Raw genomic sequence first — 23,606 nt, 5'->3', positions numbered from 1 at the left:
CACCAGAAGAAGCATGGAGCGATCACAAGCCAAGAGTTGGACACCTCAAAATTTTTGGATGCATTGCATATGCACACGCTCCTGAGCAACAGAGGAAAAAGCTTGACGATAGAGGAGAGAAGTGTATCTTTATAGGCTATGACAAAAGAAGTAAGGCCTACAGACTTTATAATCCTCTTACTAAGAAATTAATTATCTCAAGAGATGTCGAGTTCGATGAAGCGGATTACTGGAGATGGAGTGAAGAAGAAAAGAAAGTGGAAGGATTATTTTCAACGAAGACGACAATGATGTCATCAACCAAAAGGAACAAGGCGATGATCAAAGTCCTGGTACAACAGCCCCTTCGTCACCAACCAGCAGCAGCGGAAGCAGCAGCTCAGATGAAGCACCCACAAGAACACGGAGTCTCAACGACATCTACAATTCTACGGAACCTGTAGAGACGCAGTTCGATTATTCACTATTCTGTCTAATGACAGAATGTGATCCAGTGACATACGAAGAAGCAATTGAAGACAATAAATGGAAGAAGGCCATGGACGAGGAGATTGCTGCAATAAGAAGGAATGACACGTGGGAGCTAACAAGTCTGCCAGAAGGACATAGCCCGATTGGTGTCAAGTGGGTGTACAAGACGAAGACCAACAAAGAAGGAAAAGTAGAGAAATACAAGGCAAGACTAGTCGCCAAAGGCTACAAGCAAAGACAAGGAGTGGACTATGATGAAATATTTGCTCCAGTCGCAAGAATAGACACAATTAGGCTTCTCATAGCGGTCGCAGCACAATACAAATGGAAAATCTATCAGATGGACGTCAAGTCTGCATTCCTGAATGGCTACTTGGAGGAGGAAGTCTACATAGAACAACCACCTGGATATAGCATACAAGGAAAGGAGGACAAAGTCTACCGATTGAAGAAAGCTTTGTATGGATTGAAGCAAGCCCCAAGAGCATGGAACACAAGGATCGACGAGTACTTCCGAAGAAATGGATTCATCAAAAGCCCGCACGAGCACACCCTGTACACAAAGAAGAATGGATATGGAGATATCATGATCGTATGCCTATATGTGGATGACATGATCTTCACCGGAAACAATCCAGGTATGTCTGATGATTTCAAGAAAGCTATGACTAAAGAATTTGAAATGACAGATATCGGTGAGATGTCATACTTTCTTGGAGTCGAGGTGAAACAAATGCAAGATGGAATTTTGTCTCTCAAAAGAAGTATGCGGAGCAGATTTTGAACAAGTTCAAAATGAAGGATTACAAGCCAGTAGTCACGCCAGCTGATCCAGGGATGAAGCTAAGTGTTGATTCGACAAGGGAGTCGATAAATCCGACGTTGTTTAAAAGTCTCGTTGGAAGTTTAAGGTATTTGACAATCACACGACCAGATATTACATATGCAGTAGGATTGGTGAGCAGATTCATGGAGAAGCCGAAGCAAGACCACTTAATTGCCGCAAAAAGAATTTTGAGATATATCAAAGGTACGATGAACCATGGTTTATTCTATACCCACTCACAAGATTCAAAATTAGTTGGCTACTCAGATAGCGATTATGGGGGAGACTTGGATGATCGGAAAAGCACTTCCGGATATGCATTCCACATCAGTTCCGCAGTTTTTTCATGGTCGTCAAAGAAGCAACAAACAATTGCTCTCTCAACATGTGAAGCAGAGTATATGGCCGCAGCAACTTGTACATGCCAAGCAATGTGGTTGAAGAATATTTTGGGAGAAATAGGTGTTTCAAATGAAGGTCCAATTACCATCTACGTTGACAACAAATCCGCTATATCACTTGCCAAGAATCCGGTGTCGCACAGCCGAAGCAAGCACATCGATACGAAGTATCATTTTATCCGAGAGCAAGTGAAAAACAAAAACGTGGAGTTGGTCCATTGCAGGACAGAAGATCAACTGGCAGATATTTTCACAAAGCCGTTGAAAGTGGAGACATTCAACAAATTCAAAGAGAAGCTCGGTATGAAAGTTGGGTTTGAGGGGGAGTGTTAGAAATCAAACCCACTCCAAGCATAATCTAGAAGCATGAGACGTGGAGCAATTTTGTGCCATGCAAAGTGCTGAAATTTTAGCCATACAAAGTGCTCCATTATTGAGATGTTTTGTGGTTGGAAATTAAGTGGATTAATAGCCACATTTGTTGTCACTTTATCAGCCTATAAATAGAGGCTTGAACTTGTGTTGTAATGAAGTAAAAAATAAGAAAAAAAGAAATAAGAGAAGCAACGTGAGTGAGAGTGAGAAGGTTAGCAAACCTTGAGTGAGTTAAAATCTAGCAGCAGCTAGACTATCTAGTCATTGAGAAAATATTTGTAATCTTCGTATTGTAATATATTGAGTGTGTAATAAAAAGTAAATTTTCGGCCCATCACGTTTCCAACAGCAGACAACAGCTCCAAAAAGGCAGAAAGAGCAGCCTCTCCAAAGACAGACATGGTGGAATTGGGACAAAGAAATCAAAGAGAGAGATGAAGAAGGAAAGGAAAATTGAGGGAAGGAAATGGAGATGGATTGTGTATAATTGGGGTTAAGAGGGAAGGGAGATGAAGTCAATGAATAGTGACAAATGAAAGTGGAAAACAGGCCACAGTTTTTGGAACGATCGCACCCTCCAATTTCTTTATTTAATCAAAAGATAATCTCATTGAAAAGAGAGCAAATAATATTTTGTGTTACTTTCCTTGTTTTTCTTTTTTTTACTTTTTTTAACTTTTGTCCTTTTTTTTTACTTTTTTTTTAATTTTATCTTTATACTTATTTTTATTTATTTATTTATTATTAATTTTAAAAAACTTGAAATGTATATTTGAAATGTTTTATAATATATATATTTTAAATTTTAAATATATATTTTTAAAATTTTTAAAAATATTTAAAATATATATTTTTGAAACTTTTTTAAATTTAAAAAAATATTTAAAATATTATAGAACAAATTAAAAAATATTTAAAATTTAAAATATACATTTAAAATATTATAAAACTAAAAATAAATTTGAAAGGTCATAACTTTAAAATATTTAAATGTTTTATATTATTAAAAAATATATTTAACATTTAAAAAATAATATTTAAAATTTAAAAAATATATATTTAAAATTTAAAAATAATAATATGTATTTAAAATTTTAAAAAATATATATTATAAAATATTTCAAATACACATTTCAAATTTTTTAAAATTAATAATAATAAATAAATAAAATATATTTAATATTTAAAAAAATAAATTAAAAAATATTTAAAATTTAAAATATACATTTAAAATATTATAAAACTAATAATAAATTTGAAAGTTCATATATTTAAAATATTTAAATATTTTATATTATTAAAAAATATATTTAATATTTAAAAAATAATATTTAAAATTTAAAAAAAATAATTTCAAAAATATATATTTAAAATTTAAAAAATATATATTATAAAATATTTCAAATATACATTTCAAGTTTTTTTTAAAATTAATAATAAATAAAAATAAATAAGGATAAAAAAATAAAAAAAGGATAAAAGTTAAAAAAAGTAAATAAAAAAGTAGCAAAAAGTTGAGGGTGTCAGCGAATCTGGTAGCGCCAAGTTAATTGGCTCCACCAGAAAATAGAAATTTTTTAAAGTCTCCCGTATTTTCAGAAATTAAAGTATTTTTCTAGTATTTATACAGGTGGCGCTATTCTACATGACTCCATCAAAAAATTAATTTTTTTTCCTAGTTGCTGACGTGGCATGTTGGTGGGGCCAAACTATTTGGCTCCCCCAACTTTTACTGTAAATTTTAAGTCATTTACATGTTTAATTTAAAAAAATGAGTCATTGTGATAATTAATTAAATTTCTTAATTATTTTTATAAAAAAACCCATAACTTAACAATAAATTAATTTTATTCAATGGATTTTAGTTAGATACATTATTTTTTAGTTAAAGACTAGAATTTATTACTTATTTTTTATTAAAGTTTTATTAATATTTTTGATTTTAAGTTTAATTTTATACTAATTTTTTTTATTTTGATATTATAAATGTAATGATTATTTATTAAAATATGTATCTTCAAAAATTATTTTTTGAAATAGATTTTTTAGGGATATTTCAATATACATGAGTGTTAAATTCAATGTGATTGTTAATATCAACGAGTTTTTCATGCCTATTGGAATCAAAGTAATTATTAGTCATGATTATAGCACTTTGACATCTATTGATAGGAGTGAGTGATCGATCGAATCAACTGAAAAATTTTCATATTAATCGAACTGATGAATCCTATTTTATCGTCCAAGCTCAATTTGAATTTTTTTCGAATCGAGTCAAGTGAAATGAAATTCGAGCAGAGCCAAATCGAGTGAAATTGTTCAAGTTAAATTAAAAAATTAAACATGTTAAATTAAAATTTTGTTACAATATAACTAATTACATGTTATAACACATAAATCTAAAAAAAATTCAAAGCAAAATAATAATAATAATAAATACTTTATTATGATAAACTTGAATTATTAATTAACTTATTTAAGTCCTAAAATTATTATTCTAGAAAAATTTTAATTTTTTAACTTTCTTTATATATTTTTTAGAATTTATTTTGAAAATTTTATAATTTTTTAAAGGGTAAATTACACCAACAGTCACTCAACTTTGAGGTAGCTGACAAAATAGTCACTCGGGTTTCAATTTAGTCACTCAACTTTTGAAAAATAACAAAATAATCACCACTAACCATTTTTCGTTACAAAGGGAATGTTACAAGCTACTCTTTGTTTTTTTGTTATTCTTCATTCCCGTTTTACGGTACATATTTGAGATATGTGACTACCCCTCCCAACAATATCATCTTCAAGGTTAAATTTGTGTCTCCCATTGAAAGCGCAATATGTCTTACCATTGCATAGGGCTATAAATGAACATAGAATTCAAATGAACAATTTAGTTTTTGTTCGTTTATATTCGGTTGTTAAGCTAAATAAATGAACATGAATAAGATTTTAAGGCTAGTTTACTAAATATATTTAGCACAAACAAAGCTTGTTCAGTTCATTTATGTTTATGACCAAGCTCATTTATATTTATTAAAATTTCGTCTAATAAATCATTCAAAACTTGTTTATTGTTTCATTATTATATATTAATAAAATTATTATGATTTTTGTGCTTATTTTTTTATTTATAATATAATTATAAATATTAATATTTGACTTTTTATATCTAAATAAATATATATATGTATGCATCTTTTTATTTATTTATTTGTTAATTACTCATAAATATTGATTGTGAACATATTCAATTATACGTTCATGAATATGTTTGTTTACCGTAAACAAACAAATATAAACTTACATAATTTTAAATAAACGAATAAGAATGTACAAATTTAAAAGCAAACAAACGAATGTAAGAAAGCATCCATCCAACGTTAAAATTTTGAGGATCTTAATGTCATAAATGAAAATCAAATTTTAAAGAATGCTGGTTATGGAAACCAGAAACAGACTTGAAGAATCCTAGTAACATAGTAACAGGTATAAAAACAAAAAGATCTTAAAGGAGGACTCAGAAACAGACTAGATTTCATTTCTATCTCTTCAAATTGGTTCGGGTTTCAAAATGAATCACGCCAGATATTACAACGAAATATTACAAAAAACAAGTCGTATAGAGAACATTGAGATACCAGTACTAGTTATTGACTGTCGATCGAATCGATACCGCTGTAAAAACCAATCAAAGCAGATAGCAAAGTGAAAAGACTACTTACTTGAAGCCAAATTGTCTACTCTCTGTTTAGGTTACGGATAACAAATGGAAGAATGCCACCGTGATCAAAGTATGCCAATTCCACCTGCAGCCAATTTTTCAGGAATATTAAAAACTCTTATGTATAAAAAGCAGTTGATCCGAACTCTTTTCTCTTTCCAACAATATCGGCATACCTCAGTATCGAAGTGGACAGTACACGTGAACGATTTGCCAGTGTCAGTTGTGACTGTAAAATCTTGGCCGGGCCTTATCTCACTGATTTTATTTGGAAGGTCAATTGAATAACGTTCATGGCCAGTTAATCCTAGAGAATCAGCGTCCTCACCAGGCTTGAAACAAAGAGGAATGATTCCCATACCAACCAGATTACTTCGATGGATCCTCTCGAAGCTCTTGGCGATAACTGCATTCACGCCCTGAACAAAGCAGAAAAACCGTTTGGGATGTAAGAGTTAAAGAGATAATCGATATTCCAATATCAAGAATTAGTGAGCCAATGCCCGTACCAGTAACATTGGGCCCTTGGCAGCCCAATCTCTTGAGCTGCCACTTCCATACTCTGCTCCAGCTAAGACAATCGTGTCTTGCCCAGCAGCCTTGTACCTCTGCAAGTTGATAATATATTCCATTAGTAATTGCAGTCTAAGTGGAAGCAACGGATTTTTAAATAGCAACGTTAAAACTCACCATTGCTGCATCATGTACATAAAGCTTTTCTCCTGTCGGAACATGAATAGTCTTCGGACCAACTTCTCCCTTCAGGAGCTTGTTGACAATGCGGATATTGGCAAAGGTGCCCCTTGCCATCACTTCATCATTGCCTCGACGACTACCATAGGAATTGAAGTCCTTCTTGTCCACCCCACGCTCAAGAAGAAACTTAGTAGCAGGGCTATCCTTTTGGATGCTACCTGCAGGAGAGATGTGATCGGTGGTAATACTGCACCAAAATTGAGCAAGCAATAGGCATCTTTCACTCCATGCGGGCCAGGTGGTTCTACAGTCATGTTTTTGAAATATGGAGGTCGTGAATGTATGTTGAGTTTGGATCCCAAGAATAGAGCGTGGAAGCAGGGACCAAAAGTCCAATAAGCCTTTAATTGGGTCCAAAGATGACCAGATATTAACCCTCTTCTACATGGCTTATGTTGTAGAAATGCTACAGCATTGAGCACCAAAATGATGAGCTTCAAGACTCTCTTTTCGTCCAGTGCATCAACTGTCTCAAAAACTGCAATCATGTGTTTTAGTGTATAAAATGATCAAATTAGTAAATTCATCTTAGTATCATTTAACAGGATAAAGTTGTCATAAGAATACCAAAATTTGTTATCAAACACTTAAAATTTGCATGAATTACCGGTCTAGAAGTCCTAAAGATAATTCTATATTTTAGAGTTATCAGTGAGACAGGAGAGGTGACGGTAAAAAAGGGAAAGAAACAACATGTTGACTAGGCAGGGCCATTGACGATGGTGGCTCGGTTCGACGATGGAGGGCAATGGCAGTGAAACGGCGATCAAGGGCTTTAAAAACAAAAAAAGTAAAGTAGAAAAGAAACGGGAGAGAGAAAGGAAATGTGGACCGTTTGGTGGCTTCTCCGATCCGTGACAACATTGAAACAAGCAGTGACGACACAAGGGCAAGGTGATCAACGGAGGAGAACCCCAATGCTATTATTTGGAAATGAAAGAGAATGAGGAAAAGAGTTGACCAATGCCATTATTTGGACCGAAGAACAAATGCCGGAGTGCGGCTATGGTGCTTGCTGGCGACAACTAAGGCTGGGAAAGGGAGGAAGAGAATAGGAAGAAAAGAAAGAAATAAAATTGAAATAGGAAAGAATAAAAAAAAGGGAAAAAGGAAAAAAAAAACAAGAAAGTGAAATAGAAAATTAGAAGGAGAAAATTGGATAAAAATGTCGAAATAAAAAAAGTTAGGGAATTAGGTCGATATTTCTTAAACTTGGGAAAATAAGTCTACTTTGGAGAGAGAAATAGAAAACGCATCTTGAGAAAAACCTTTTGTATAAAATGTATATTCTTTCGACATGTTAGCTTTTTTTAGTCAAATGGTTAAATGTTGATAGTTATATTCTTGAGAGTTCGAGTTCAATTTCTCTTTAATAAATATATTGTAAAAAAATACTAATTTGTCAAAAGAAAATGAGTTTCGTAGAATGCACTTTTTCCAGGACGCATTTTCTATTTCTCTTCAAAATCACCAACGTATTTCCTTCAAAATCACTGACATATTTCCTTAAATTTAGAATTATCAGACAACATATAATCAATAAGATACCAAGTTTAGTAGTTTTAAGGGTGCTATAACCCTTCATACGCATAATTGACTCTCGAAACTATTTTTTCTTTGGATTTCAATGCATACCTAAAAATTGTTAATTTTAGATAGACTGTAAAATTTTTTTATAAAATGTGATTTTATAGGTAATTGATCACACCTAACCAAAAATATTCAACGATAACTCCTTTTTTTTAAATAAAATCTGTATTTTTCTTAAAATCAAAATTTCCATATTTTAAAATAAGCCTAAAGCTTTTTTTCTTTTTTTTTCAACTGAACAAAAAAGGATCATGACAATCAAAAGAAAGACAAAAATCTTCTTTGATGCTTTACGTCTTACATTGGTTGAAGTATACAAGAAGATAAATACAATGCTTAAAGCTATACATAACCCACCCAACCATTAAATAAGAGGAGAAATGCGCTTCAGCATGCTCGAATCTGAGCTAAGACTATATCGACTAAAATTAAATTTAAATAAAAAAGTTTTATTAAATGGATACAAAATTCTTCAATCAAACTCAACTAATCGAATTAAACTCATTTATAAATAAAATTTTTATGAATAAATAAAAATATATATTCAAAATAAGGAAAATGTTATAAGATTGAAGTAATTTATATTTATGTTCATCTTATTCTTCCGTAACATATCAAAGTAGTATATAAGAAAATTAAAGTAAAAAAATAAAATAAACAACATAATAATTTACGTGGTTCTGGAATCAAAACTTGAGATTACAATAGACAAAGCTCATATTATAAAATAACCAATGAACTAATGGTACTACAAAATTAAACCCCAAAGCCAAGAAAGAACTCTACATACATCATCACTTGAGCTCTCTGAAAATACTAAAACACCACCCACCCTTTTACTAGCTTAAGGGACGCTAAATGACAAATTCCACCCATTAAAGTGTGGTAATTTTGCAAAGGGACACTCAATCACAATATGCCAATAACATCTCATCAACATTTATATATTGTAGATTGAATGAATTTAGGATTGGCGTAGCAATGTCACTGGGATGCTATCCACAATCCTGAATACAAGGACGGTATAAAGAGAGGAAGCTTAGTGGAATTATTAGAACATGCAGATGAAAACACATCATTTAAGTTGGTGAATAAATGTTGCATAATAGAATCAACTAACCTCTTCATAAAAATCAAATAAGCTAAAGTAGCTCAGTTGAATGCTACCTTACCAATTTAGCTTTCTTCACCAGCAAAGATAATATTGATTGCTATTATCAACTTGTTCCTCAAGACAATCACATATTATCGAACTAAACAGCCATCAAATTGGTCAAGGTTTAAATGTTCACACCTGTGGTTTGCGTGTTAGCCTGAGCAGTCCTGTATCCCCCTCTATTATTTCCAGGAAATGTTAATTTGTGCGTGATAAACCGTAATCTATATATATATATATTTACCCCATGCTTGGCATATTTATGAATGATTTTTCCTTATTTTTAGTGAATTTGATGCTCCTAATCCTTTAATTTCATGTTTTATACTCAGGAGAGCTTAAGATAGCACAAAGAGTGAGAAACGGGCTAAAAACTGATAAATTGGGCTTAAATCAGTATTTCACACAGCCTAGGCACTTCCACACAGGTAATCCACATGCCCGTGTGAGGCACAGGGGCAGACCACACGCCCGTGTGTCATGGCCGTGTTGAAATTATTTCAAGTCAGAATTGTACACGATTTGAAGCACTTACACACGGGCGTGGCACACGGCCGTGTCCCTGTCGAGCCCAAGTCTAATTCTACTCGGAAAATGACACTTTTGAGGGTTCTGAACCATTCTAAAACTTATATAAACACCCTAGAGGAGGATTAAAGGGGACACACAGATTTGGAGGCAGAAAATACTCAAGAACAGTCATCAGGATCAGCTCAGAAGGGGGATTTACATCAAGACTGAATATTTCCATCCAATTTCGGCGAAATTCTTTGGGTTCTTTATGTTTTGTTGTTTTCCAATCTTTGAGATGTTTTCCCTTATTATTATGAACTAAACTCCCTGAATTCTTAAAGGAGATGAAATCTAAGACGAATCTTATTACCCTTTGATTTATATGATAAATATTTGTTCTTATTTTTAATTATGAGTTTTAATTCTTGTTTTAATATTCCAGGATATTAATTCAGGTTTTGATGTGCTTATTTAGTGGAGCAAAAGTCTCTGTTTAATAATAGATCATTCATAATTAAGCGGAGTTGGATGCAATCCTAGAGATAGGACGACATAAATCTGCCGGATTAGAGTCAAATCTAATAGGGAAATTCATAAATCGAGTTAATGCGACAATAGGGGTTTTAATTAGAAAGAGATTTCAATTAATCGACCTAGAGTCAGTTGTTTCTAGTCTCGAGAGAGATGATAACATAAATTAGGGATTTCTACAGAATAAGTCAAATGAATAAATCGTCTAAGTCAAAAGTAATAAGTAAAGTCTAAGTAGATTCTTCCTTGGGTATTGTCTTCTCTATTAATTTTTCAAAAAGTATTTTCCAACTTTCATCTCTGTCGTAGTCTTAGTTAATTTAGATAATTAGTTTTAGTTTAAAAAAACTCACTTTAATTCTTAGGCTAAATAATAAAAAGAGAGTAACTACTAGTACTCTTAGTCCTTGTGGATACGATATTCCGGTCTCACCATAGCTATATTATTGTTCGATAGGTGCGCTTGCCTTAAGTCGAATTTTTAGTTAGTTTCACGACCATCAGTGCGGTCCTCGACAAAGCAATGGCTACCAAAGAACTCTCATGTATTTAACGATGTCTAACAAAGGGTACGCTGCAGATCCAATCAAACACTTTATTAAAGCAAAATGAGAAAGAAAGATGAGACAGGAATCATGCAAAATGATGGAAATAAGTTAAGTTTTGCATGCTTATATCATTTGGTTTAAATATAAGTTTTGGAAACAAGAATCTGCCATTCAAGATGAGAATTTTGCACCACCTTAATTCTTAATGATGAGTTGCTCCAACTTTTTCTAAGGATGAAGAAAGTCTAGCACCCGCTCTTCGACTTCTTTTTTCCTTATTTATTCTCCAACCCTCTACCCCATGTCTTTATTAGTTTTCTTGAAAAGATCTTTTGAAATCAACACTACCTCGTCGATTTAGCTTTCATCACCTGTAAAAATAAATAAATATATCAGAAAGATCAGACAGGAATACTGCAAAATGATGGAAATAAGTAATGTTTCACATGCTTATATCATATGGTTTAAACCATACCAAATTCATCACATCTACAAATCCAAAATATTCTCCAAAATGAAAAAAATTCTCTTCGATGGCATCAGTATGGTTATATATAAATACCGAAGAGAAGTGACATCTTTTTACTTTTCCTTCCAAGGATCTTTCTGAAAGCCCACTTCCACCCCAACTTAGCTTTCAATCCCTGCCAATATCAATAAATAAATTTATACTAATTCCTATTATTATCTTGTTCCTAAGGAAAGTTAGAAATGTTTGAAATGGTTTTTTGTACCTGTCCCATGACTCTGAAGAAACCAATCACAGATTTTGCAGCTCATCTTTCAATCTGATTCCCTCGGGATGACTATTTTAGCATCAATTTTAACAGAGGGTATGTGGGAAATCTTAGACCACTCTCGTCCTTTATCGCTTGAGCACTCTTCTTTCAGCAACGGACACCTGCAAATCAATAAACGTCCAAGCGAGAGAAGCATGTCTTTTTCCGGAAGAGATTTTAGCTTGGGACAATTAATGATGACGAATTCTCGAAAAGCGGCAAGGTCTTGAAAGCCCTCGGAGAACATGAATTCCAGGTTCTCAAATTCTGAAAGGAAGATAAGGGTGAGAGAAGGAGGCAATATCATTCCAATCCCTTATTCTGGGAACGACACCACGTTTGAGCATCCTCCACCTGCGATGGTCAATTCTTGAAGAGATGTGAGTCCATTTAATCCCCATTCCACAAGTGACCTATAAATCTTGGGTGCGTTTGAGATTTCAAGTGATGTGAGAGTGGCAGGGAATCCCTCCGATGGAAATGATATGTCAGCCGAACAATTGCTCACACTTAATTGTCGAAGGGAGGTGATACTGGCCATGCACTTAGGAAGGGCTCCAAATTTTCCACAACCACCAACTTTGAAAACTCTGAAGCTGGTGCTGAGCAACCCACTTTCTTCAAAAGAAACCAAATTTGAACACGAAAACAAACAAATCTCCTGGAGATGGATGAGCTTGTCTAGTCCTCGTGGTAGAGATTTAATTCCACATTGTAAAATTTTAATAGATTCAAGACAAGCGGTTTCCTCAAACTCTTGGGCTATGTATTCCAACTCTGGACATATCTCAATTCTCAAATGTTTAAGCATTATGGGAAACTTGGTGTTTGAAAATAGGCAACTCAGCTTTGAGCATCCAAAAAATTTGAGACGTTGAAGCTGATTGCAAATATTTTTATGCCCCTTCGATGACAAAGACATTAGAGATGGACACTCAAATATTTCCAAGTCCTCAAGAAGACAGAGGGTACTACTCATACTCTTATTATCTTCTTTTTCATCAACCAAATACTCCAAATTCTCACTGTTTGTAATTCTCAACTTTTTTAAATTAGGAGGTAAGTTATTCTCTGCAAAAGAAACCAAGCCTCGACAACCCTGAATTTCCATCACCGTAAGGAATGTGAGCTCATGTAAGACTTGTGGCAGTCTATTGAGCCTATCACAAGAAGCTATCTCCAGAGATTCAACACGTGAAATCTTGTCAGGTTGCAATTCGGCTTCCTCGGCTTCCAAAGACTGCAGTTGAGGACAACGCCAAACGGTAATGAAAGGATGTCCAACTAAACTAAACCCATGCTGTGATAGAGATACCAACTCCTCCCAACCATCAATTTCAAGATGTTCTGAGTTTCCAAACCTCAGCATTGTCCTATCTGCTGGAATATTGAACTTCGAAATGTTAGAAAGAGACAAAGTTTGAAAAGAGGAAACCTCCTCTGCAGGAGAAGAGCAATCATCCACCAGTTCTGTACACCCTCGTATACTGAATTTACACAGTGACGGGAAACTTGATATTGAAACTACCAAACTTGTACAGCTATGAATTTTAAGTTTTTGCAAGGAAGGAAGATGGGTAGGCAGCCTTCCCAACAATTGAGGACAGGTTTTGATTGAAAGCTCACGAAGGCTGGGGAGTTTCAAAACCTTCTCTTCTCCTTCACAAGTGTCCCACTCTTTCCAGTTTGGAAGATTCTCAAAAGACAGAATCTCTAATGATGCAAATGGATTCAATTGATTTTCTCCAAAGAACTCAACACCAATCTTTTGTACTTGATCAAAACCAATAATTGAAAGATCTTTTAACAACGGCAACCTTCCAACTGATGGTAGTGATTTGCAGTTTTTACAATTGCGAAGCTTCAAAGACGACAAATTCTTGAAGGAAGAATCTGCTATCCAAGATGAGAATTTTACACCACCATAATTCTCAATGATGAGTTGCTCAAGCTTTTTCTGAGGACGAAGAAAGTCCAACGCCCGCTCTTCAACTTCTTCTTTCCTTGTACTATTCTCCAAGTCTGTACCCCATTGTAGTTCTAACCCATCAATCCCTAGCTTCTCATTTAACTTAGCTTCCCTCGCATCTTGACCTTTAACATTCTCCAATCCAGAAAGACAAAAATTACCTCTAAGGTTTGACAAATTTTTCAATTCTCTAATAAGATGTCCATCACCTTCCCCTATAACAAAATTAGATAACGTTTGAAGCTTGGTGAGCTGATCAAATCCGGAGGGCATCCTTTTTATTGAACCCGCACCTCTAATATCAAGAAAATACAAGTTGACAAGGTTTCCGATATTCGAGGGTAAATTTTTGAGCTTTGAACAATCTCTTAATATTAAAGTCTCCAAATGATAAAGAGTACACAAAGAATCAGGTAAACATTTAATTCGGGTTCTAGAAAAATTTAAGTAGCGTAGATGTTTTAAATTTTCAAAACGGTCGGGCAAATCATAGATCTCATACCCAGACAAAGAAAGAACCCTTACGTAGCTAAGTCTTGGCAACAGATCTTCCAAGACAACACTAGTTAAATAGAAACGATCTCCTTGATGCAATAAGGGTAGAAAAGTACGTAGAGAAGTCATTTGATAAAATGCTTCAAACTTCTTTACACTGTGATTCCAATCATCGCTAACAAAAGTTGAGTGACAAGAACGATGCGAAAACTTTTGGTGCTTTTCACCCTCCAGTCTGCAACATATTTCTCCTGCAACTAATTGAGCTAAATCATTCATAAGATCATGCATCACGAAACGGGATTTGTCTTTACTAGATCTTTGAAAAAATGACCTTGACACTAGATCTTGAAAATATTGGTTTCCAAGACCTTTGCCTTGATTTTTAGCTTTTGATTGCAAGAACCCTTCTGCTCTCCATAACAAGATTATATCTTCTTCTTCAAATGCATAATCTTTAGGAAATATGGAGCAGTATGCAAAGCATCGTTTCAAATGAGGAGGAACATAATGGTAGCTTAATCGCAAAGCTGGAAAGCACATAGAAAGTGGAAAACAGGTCACAGTTGTTGGATTGGAATGATTGCAGCCTCCAATTTGTTTATTTTATTGCGTACCAAGCTTTCTTTATTTAATCAAAAGATAATCTCATTGAAAAAGAGAGCAAATAATATTTAATACATTATATTTTGTAAATTAATTCAGTAATTATGACTATTTAATTGTATTTATTTACGCCATACAAGTATTTGTCTTTTACTGCATAAGTTAACAATAAATTAATTTTAGTTAAAGAGTAGAATTTATTACTTATTTTTTATTAAAGTTTTATTAAATATTTTGAATTTTTAAATTTGAATTCATATTAATTATTTTATTATTTTATTTTGATATTATAAATGTAATGATTATTTATTAAAATTTATATTCAAAAGTTGTTTTTTGAAATACATCTTTTAGAGATAATAAGTTTATTGTGATTATTAATATCAACGAGTTTTTCTTGGAATCGAAGTAATTATTAGTCATGATTATAGTACTTTGACATCTATGGATAGGAGTGAGCAATCGATCGAATCAAGTGAAAAATTTTCATATTAATCGAACTGATAAATCCTATATTTTCATCCTAACTCAATTTGAATTTTTTAGAATCAAGTCAAGTAAAATAAAATTCGAGTCAAGTCAAGTCGAATCAAGTGAAATTGTTCAAATCAAATTAAAAAATTAAACATATTAAATTAAAATCTTATTACAATATAACTAATTAAATGTTATAACACATAAATTTAATTTTTTTTCAAAGCAAAATAATAATAATAAATACTTTATTTTGATAAACTTAAATCATTAATTAATTTATTTAACTCCTAAAATTATTATTCTAAAAAAAATTTACTTTTTCAACTTTCTTTATATATTTTTTAAAAAAAAAATTGAAAATTTTATAATTGTTTAAAGGGTAAATTACACCAGCAGTCACTCAACTTTAGGATAGCTGACAAAACAATCACTCAAATTTTAATTCAATCACTCAACTTTCGAAAAATAATAAAACAATCACTTATTTTCCATTACAAAAGAAATGTTACAAGTTTATTTTTTTGTTATTCTTCCTGCTCACTTTACAGTCCATATTTAAAATATATAACTACCTCTCCTAACAATATCATTTTCAAGGTTTAATCTTGTATCTCTCATTGAAAGCGCAATATATCTTACCATTACATAGGGCTATAAATGAACATAGAATTCAAATAAACAATTCATTTTTGTTCGTTTATATTCTGTTGTTAAACTAAATAAATGAACAATATCAAGATTTGAAACTGGTTTATTAAATATATTGAGCACGAACAAAGCTTTTTCAATTCATTTATGTTTATGAACAAGTTTATTTATATTCATTAAAAATTCGTTTAATAAATCATCCAAAACTTGTTTATTGTTTCATTATTATATATTAATAAAATTATTATGATTTTTGTGCTTATTTTTTATTTATAATATAACTATAAATATTAATATTTGATTTTTTATATCTAAATATATACATATGCATAAGTTTAAAAACAGGAACAAATTTAAAAACAAACGAACGAACATAAGAACGCATCCATCCAATGTCATAAATGAAAATCAAATTTTAAAGAATGCTGGTTATGGATACCACAAACAGACTTGAAGAACCCTAGTAACATAGTAACAGATATAAAAACAAAAAGATCTTAAAGGAGGACTCAGAAACAGACTAGATTTCATTTCTAACTCTTCAAATTGGTTCGGTTTCAAAATAAATCACGCCAGATATTACAACGAAACATAACGAAAAACAGGTCGTATAGAGAACATTGAGATACCAGTACTAGTTATTCACTGTCGATCGAATCGATACCACTGTAAAAACCAATCAAAGCAGATAGCAAAGTGAAGAGACTACTTACTTGAAGCCAAATTGTCTACTCTTTGTTTAGGTTACGGATAACAAATGGAAGAATGCCACCGTGATCAAAGTATGCCAATTCCACCTGCAGACAATTTTTCAGGAATATTAAAAACTCTATGTATAAAAAGCAGTTGACCCGAACTCTTTTCTCTTTCCAACACCACCGGCATACCTCAGTATCGAAGCGGACAGCACACGTGAACGATTTGCCAGTGTCAGTTGTGACTGTAACATCTTGGCCGGGCCTTATCTCACTGATTTTATTTGGAAGGTCAATTGAATAACGTTCATGGCCAGTTAATCCTAGAGAATCAGCGTCCTCACCAGGCTTGAAACAAAGAGGAATGATTCCCATACCAACCAGATTACTTCGATGGATCCTCTCGAAGCTCTTGGCGATAACTGCTTTCACGCCCTGAACAAAGCAGAAAAACCGTTTGGGATGTAAGAGTTAAAGAGATAATCGATATTCCAATATCAAGAATTAGTGAGCCAATGCCCGTACCAGTAACATTGGGCCCTTGGCAGCCCAATCTCTTGAGCTGCCACTTCCATACTCTGCTCCAGCTAAGACAATCGTGTCTTGCCCAGCAGCCTTGTACCTCTGCAAGTTGATAATATATTCCATTAGTAATTGCAGTCTAAGTGGAAGCAACGGATTTTTAAATAGCAACGTTAAAACTCACCATTGCTGCATCATATACATAAAGCTTTTCTCCTGTCGGAACATGAATAGTCTTCGGACCAACTTCTCCCTTCAGGAGCTTGTTGACAATGCGGATATTGGCAAAGGTGCCCCTTGCCATCACTTCATCATTGCCTCGACGACTACCATAGGAATTGAAGTCCTTCTTGTCCACCCCACGCTCAAGAAGAAACTTAGCAGCAGGGCTATCCTTTTGGATGCTACCTGCAGGAGAGATGTGATCGGTGGTAACACTGTCACCAAAATTGAGCAAGCAATAGGCATCTTTCACTCCATGCGGGCCTGGTGGTTCTACGGTCATGTTTTTGAAATATGGAGGCTCGTGAATGTATGTTGAGTTTGGATCCCAAGAATAGAGCATGGAAGCAGGGACGGAAAGTTGATTCCACATCGGGTTGCCCTTTGTGATGGCTTCATAGGTGCTCTTGAACATATCAGGCAACACACTAGATTGAACAACCTGTCACGTTAAAAAATTCCACATCATTTGGGCTCAAAATATTATGCAACATTGTCAACTTTCAAGTGACTTCACAGATTATTTACCTGTGCGATCTCATCATTGCTAGGCCATATATCCTTGAAATATATACTTTTACCGGATTTTCCTGTCCCTATAGGCTCTTTCTCGAAGTCAATATCAACCTGAAAATACGGAAATAAGGACCTAAAGATGCTGCTACCACAATATCAACCTGGACTTGCTATTCACAAGAGAAAAAAAGAACATCCTCATAAACCACTATTATTATCATATTATTATATGAACTTCCAAATTTAAATTTGTGCTCTTGGATCCATGATGCATCACGGACTTGAAATCAAGTTTGATAAATAGAACTTTTCACATTGAATAGGGTTGGAAAAATATTGAAAGGCCAAATAACAAAGGAGAAAATCTGCAGTGCCCAAGTTTTGGAACACCCTTGCATGAATAGTATCAAACTAAATTGTCTAAAATATTGTGGCATGACTAATCCAAAAGTAAGAAAATGTATTAGACGCTGCATTTTCGTTAATATCAATAAGAATGCAAAGTATACATTACCGTGCCAGCAAGGGCATAGGCAACTACTAATGGAGGTGAAGCAAGATAGTTAGCTCTGGTTAGGGGATGAACACGACCTTCAAAGTTTCTATTCCCGGAAAGAACAGCTGCAGCGATGATATCTGAAATAGTGACCGAGGTATTTGTTAGTGAAGATAAATTACACTGGGCAAGGAACAAAGACAGAGGGAAACTAGAAACAAGTAAAAAGCAGGTGCTGAAAATTAGTGAAGGTGAATTATTAGAGAAAACCAAAAGGAACCAATGGGAGAAAAACTTCAATTTTTGATGACACATGCGGAATAAATAAATCAGGATGTGAACTAGAACAATCAAGAAGGAAACATGATTTAAAATGAAATAAGGATTGGCCTAAAATCTAGAACTGAAAATATTAGCACATTTTAGCAAGTTTATGAAAATTTAACTAGTAAGAAAATTGGATAGACTTTTTAAGTATATCACCGGAGATTATCCATTAATCCTCACACTTCCGGAAAAAGCCCCCTATCACTATTCACTACCAAGAGAACTGTTGGCAATTTTCAAAAGAAAATAAAGAAGCAGATTTTGCATACAAGAAAATAAATTTACCATTTTCCGAAATTGCTGAAGCAACTGATTCATCAAGATCTCCAGAATTTCCGATACAAGTTGTGCAGCCATAACCAACAATGTTAAAACCTTGTTGATTCAAGTATTTTTGCAGCCCACTATAGAACACCAAATCAAGAGCAAGATATTACTGTTGTCAGAGACATTTTCTTGTTCTTAAAAGGGATAAGATAGAGACAATAGGGATAACTAAACTTCTTAAAGGAAATATCGTATGCAATCAACATACCTTTGAAGCAAATACTTTGTAACAACTCCAGATCCAGGAGCAAGACTTGTTTTAATCCATGGCTTGACCTGGGGCATAATAATGGAAAGTACATTTTAAGATATCAGGCAAGACTTGTCTTCCAGCTACAGCAGAGTTGAAGTGCACCATTTTTTTTCCTTAAAGAAAGAGAAGAAAACTGAAACACACAGGCACACACAAAAAAAGGGGGAGATAAAGAGAGAAGAAAAAACACACTCAAGATCCACAAGTTTACAGTTCCAATGCAGATATGAGAGAATGGTTGTCAACTATAATACAAAACTACTTCCAATATGGCCAAATTTTCACAAGAGTTATGAAACACAAGATACCGCTCCAAATTAACTCGCTTCCTACACATTAATTTACAAGCCCAGAAAACATTGATACCTTAAATGGTTAAAAACAGAGGACACATACAAGAAGCTAAGACTAACCTCCAAACCTAATTCATAAGCCTTCTTAGCAACAAGACCAGCCCCGAGCATGACACTAGGGTTTGATGTGTTTGTACAGCTGGTGATAGCCGCAATTACAACACTTCCATGTCTAAGTTCGGCAGGCAGGCCATGGAATGTGAACTTAGAAACTTTATTCTGCTCTTCCTTTGGCTCAGCAAAACCCTGCAACAAGGATTACACAATTAAGGCATGATGTACAAATAAGTAAATGCATAAAAATGTGCTCAATATTTTAGTTTTGTAGACTGATGAAAGATGGAAAATGATAAGTTCTGTAAAGGTAGATACAAAGGCTTACTAGGCTTGAGGCTACACAGAGGGACCTAGCAATTCAAACCTTAAAGCCAACACTATTACCAGAGTTTGAACTTGTTTCTAATGAACACACGCCATGGAATGACATCAAACAAGAGTTTTTTGATGAACCAACTGCAGTAAACTTGTCTGTGTCTAACCTTGAATCCAACATTGTTATCAAGACATGCATGCCAATCAGCCTTCATTTCTTTCAAAGGAACTCGGTCATGAGGCCTAGTAGAAAGCATCAAAGAAAACTGTCAATAAGTAAAATATAACAAAGAGGCATTAAAAGAAAAGAGGTAATGTGCATACCGCTTCGGCCCTGAGATACAGGGTTCAACTTCGGCAAGGTCCAACTGTAAATAAGAACTGTATGCTCTTTCTTGTTGAGGCTGCTCATAGAAATAGAGTCAAGAATGATGATACCATCTGAAAATGTATCTCTACCAACAAGAGTTGAGGAAAACTTACCTCATTGTAGTCAACAAACATCTTGTTTGCACGCAAATAGGCTTCTATCATTGATACCTGATATATAAAAAGCATATATCAAACCACCCAGTATAACATTGGGCAAGGTAGCACAATATAGAAACCCATGGAAAATTGAACTCACTGTCTCATCACTTCTACCAGTTAGCTTAAGATACTGCAGTGTTACATGATCTACAGGGAAAAAGCCCATGGTTGCTCCATATTCAGGCGACATATTTGCTATTGTGGCTCGATCAGACAATGATAATTCACCCATTCCCTCACCTACATGCAAATTAAAAATAATAAATGATGATGAAGGCATGTACATTGGATAATAATGGTAAATATATATATATATCTGTTGATAGACTTGTGATCATAGAACAAACCATAAAACTCAACAAATTTGCCAACAACACCATGCTTCCTCAACATCTGTGTCACAGTCAAAACCAAGTCGGTGGCCGTGACACCATCACGCAATTTGCCAGATAGCTTGAATCCAACGACACCAGGTAACACCATGCTCATTGGCTGTCAACTTTGCAAAGTAAAGCATTAGAGAAAATAGCAAAACCAAACTTTCAGCTAGATAACTATGCATAGTGCAAGCACTTCAACTCAAATCAACATAGGAGCAGCTACAAAAGAAAATGAGTCATCAAGTTTCAGGAACCAAATAACTAATAGTACCAGAAAAGTAAATATGTCTACTGCTACAAGAAAAAAAATCCACAAAGCATGAATATACGAGAAAAAGGAGGCAAAGATTACCTGGCCAAGCATTGCTGCCTCTGCTTCAATTCCTCCAACTCCCCAACCTGCAACTCCTAGCCCATCTATCATAGTTGTATGTGAATCAGTACCAACAACGCTATCAGGGTAGAGCATTCCATCAGAGTTAAAAACAACACGTCCTAGGTATTCCAGGTTCACCTGCAAATTCATCAAGAGACATTCAATTCCAAAGCAGTAAAACATAAACAAAATAAAGATAGGCATTGAACCAGCATATAATTTACTATATGTTCCTAAGTATGCCACTTAGGGCCTAAAAAAATCTGATAGATGAAGAATACTAGTATAACTGTAAGACGCAAAATGTCTTTACCTGGTGAACAATTCCAGAACCTGGAGGAACAACAAGCATATTATGGAAAGCAGATGAGCCCCATTTAAGGAAAGCAAATCTCTCTTTATTCCTCTTAAATTCAAGTTCCATGTTTTCTTGTACTGCATTTTCAGATCTTGCAACATCAACTTGAACCGAATGATCAATGACAAGGTCTACTGGAACCTGAAAGCAAATTTAATCTCCTTAATTACACATAGCAACGCCTGTTGATTAAGAAACCAAAGCCGCAAGGTATAGCAAAAGAGGTGCTCATAAGGGTCAATCACAAACCAATGGATTAATCTTCTTTGGGTCATTGCCAAGATTCTTCATAGCATCCCGCATGCTTGCAAGGTCAACTACAGCTGGCACTCCAGTAAAATCCTGGTACAGAATAGTGGATAGAAACACTTACAATTTGAAACACACATCCTAATTTCCAGATATGATTTCCATTCACATGTATATTATGCAACAAACCTGTAAAAGAACACGAGCAGGCTTGAAGGGGATTTCAACTTGCTTCGGTGATGTATTCTCCCAATCAATGATCTTCTCAACATCATCCTTTGTGACTTGAAAGTTATCACAGTTACGGATAGCAGATTCCAAAAGGATCCTTATCGAGTATGGAAGACGGTCTTCAATATGAAGAAAAAAGAACAATTTTAGTCATTTTGTGCGGTGATACATAATTGGAAGTCAAAATGAATACCCTCTATAACTTAATGTGAAGTGTAGAAAAAGAACCCCACTTCGAACATCAAATAGACATGAAGTAGATTAGAAGTACGACCCGAGGCAACATACCAATTCGTGGATCATTCAAAGCCGGCAAACTATAGAATTTGCCGAATTCTCCACCCCCAGGCTTGGGAATGCTTGCCATCACTCCCTTGAAAGGATGCTCAGAAGCTGCATAGAACGCATAAGAAAAAGAACCCTCTTTAAGCACTAATCTTATATTTTTCTCAAACAAGACTATTTCCCGCCAATATCCCTTACTCATTTAAAAAAATACAGAAGAGCTAAATGACTTCTCTATCAAAATCAATAGCGAATTAGTTTTTTTCCCTCCCATTATAATATAAATTTTCTAAATAACTAAATCAACCAAACACACACAAAAAGCAATCGAATTTAAACAACCGAAACCGGAAGAGTTCTATATATACCAGTAGTAGCGATCCTCCGGTGGAACCTCTCCACAACCGGAACAGAGGTCCTCGCCAGAATTCGAAGGCTCTCCGGCGACCTCCAATGGAGCCGCGGCGCCGAGCACCTCAGCGACCGGAGCGAAGACAAGAAGCTCAAAGAGCGGTACCTCTTGTTCCAGAACGAAACAGAAGAAGCAGAAGACGGAGAAGCAATCGGCGACGAAACTCTACTACACACAGAAGGCGAAAACGACGCCACCGCCGTCGTCGAAGCTAGCCTCGAGGCGAATCGCGCTCTGCAATACATCGTTAAAGCTCTCAAATCTCTCTAACTTTATGAGAATTTCAAACTGGATTTTCTATTATTATTTGTAGAAGAAGCTGCTGGAAAGAGAAATGGTGGCAGCTTCTCTCACTGGGCTTTGAAGAAGATTTGCGATAGTGAAATGGGGGTTTATATACGTGGAGAAAAAATTTTGGGGTTTTATTTTGACCGTTGGATGGATAATAAACGGTAGAGATTATGTCGGAAGGTTGACTTTGACCTGTAATCTGCCTTTGTTTAAGCGTTTCAAGTTTTTATTCCTTTTTATTTGTCCTAAAAGGGTTAAGCATAGGAATGATTGTAAGATTACCACAAATATTGTCGCGTGTTTGACACGCGTTTACCAACAAAGACAATATTTTCGTAATCATTGGCCTCATCTCGATGTTCGATTCAATAGATTTATTCAGTTTAATGAATAAAATTAAATATTTTAAAATATATTTATAAAATAGAAAAGATTGATTTAATTGTCGATTCAATCAGTCCGACAGGTTCATTGATCAATTAATTTAGTTCTTTATTTTAAAAAATACCCCGATCAATTCTCAATCTAGCCTGTTCTGAAAGCAAAGC

General features: G+C 34.3%; 2 protein-coding genes and 1 pseudogene across 7 annotated transcripts; all 3 read right to left on the bottom strand.

Moving 5' to 3' along the window:
- Nucleotides 1–5,745: 5,745 nt before the first annotated feature.
- LOC107932730 (aconitate hydratase, cytoplasmic-like) lies at nt 5,746–11,631 on the bottom strand (annotated as a pseudogene).
- Nucleotides 8,846–14,758, bottom strand: LOC107932712 (putative disease resistance RPP13-like protein 1). 6 transcript variants are annotated; one of them, XM_041110712.1, is made up of 5 exons: nt 11,623–14,758; nt 11,451–11,532; nt 11,083–11,259; nt 9,261–10,914; nt 8,846–9,147 (listed from the first exon to the last, which is right to left on the bottom strand). In XM_041110712.1, exon 1 carries the CDS (start codon nt 14,672–14,674, stop codon nt 11,984–11,986), a length of 2,691 nt encoding a protein of 896 aa, XP_040966646.1. In that variant the 5' UTR covers nt 14,675–14,758; the 3' UTR covers nt 8,846–9,147; nt 9,261–10,914; nt 11,083–11,259; nt 11,451–11,532; nt 11,623–11,983. The 6 variants fall into 6 exon arrangements, with proteins under 6 accessions (XP_040966646.1, XP_040966647.1, XP_016720287.2 ...); XM_041110713.1 differs by having other exon boundaries at nt 9,261–9,475; XM_016864798.2 differs by having other exon boundaries at nt 8,846–11,259; nt 11,364–11,532.
- Nucleotides 14,759–16,367: 1,609 nt separating this feature from the next.
- On the bottom strand, nt 16,368–23,140 carry LOC107932767 (aconitate hydratase, cytoplasmic). Its single transcript, XM_016864863.2, has 20 exons — nt 22,724–23,140; nt 22,359–22,463; nt 22,029–22,189; nt 21,840–21,932; nt 21,546–21,731; nt 21,209–21,370; nt 20,824–20,968; nt 20,574–20,716; nt 20,429–20,485; nt 20,270–20,349; nt 20,113–20,188; nt 19,634–19,819; nt 19,176–19,243; nt 18,926–19,044; nt 18,332–18,453; nt 17,830–17,928; nt 17,264–17,743; nt 17,083–17,181; nt 16,750–16,992; nt 16,368–16,659 (listed from the first exon to the last, which is right to left on the bottom strand). Exons 1-20 carry the CDS (start codon nt 23,010–23,012, stop codon nt 16,591–16,593), a joined length of 2,982 nt encoding a protein of 993 aa, XP_016720352.1. The 5' UTR covers nt 23,013–23,140; the 3' UTR covers nt 16,368–16,590.
- Between the last annotated feature and the right edge of the window lie 466 nt (nt 23,141–23,606).

This window comes from Gossypium hirsutum, chromosome A04 (assembly GCF_007990345.1).
Source record: "Gossypium hirsutum isolate 1008001.06 chromosome A04, Gossypium_hirsutum_v2.1, whole genome shotgun sequence".
Taxonomy (NCBI): Eukaryota; Viridiplantae; Streptophyta; class Magnoliopsida; order Malvales; family Malvaceae; genus Gossypium; species Gossypium hirsutum.
Note: the sequence above shows the minus strand (reverse complement) of the source record. Positions and strands in the feature narration are given on the sequence as shown.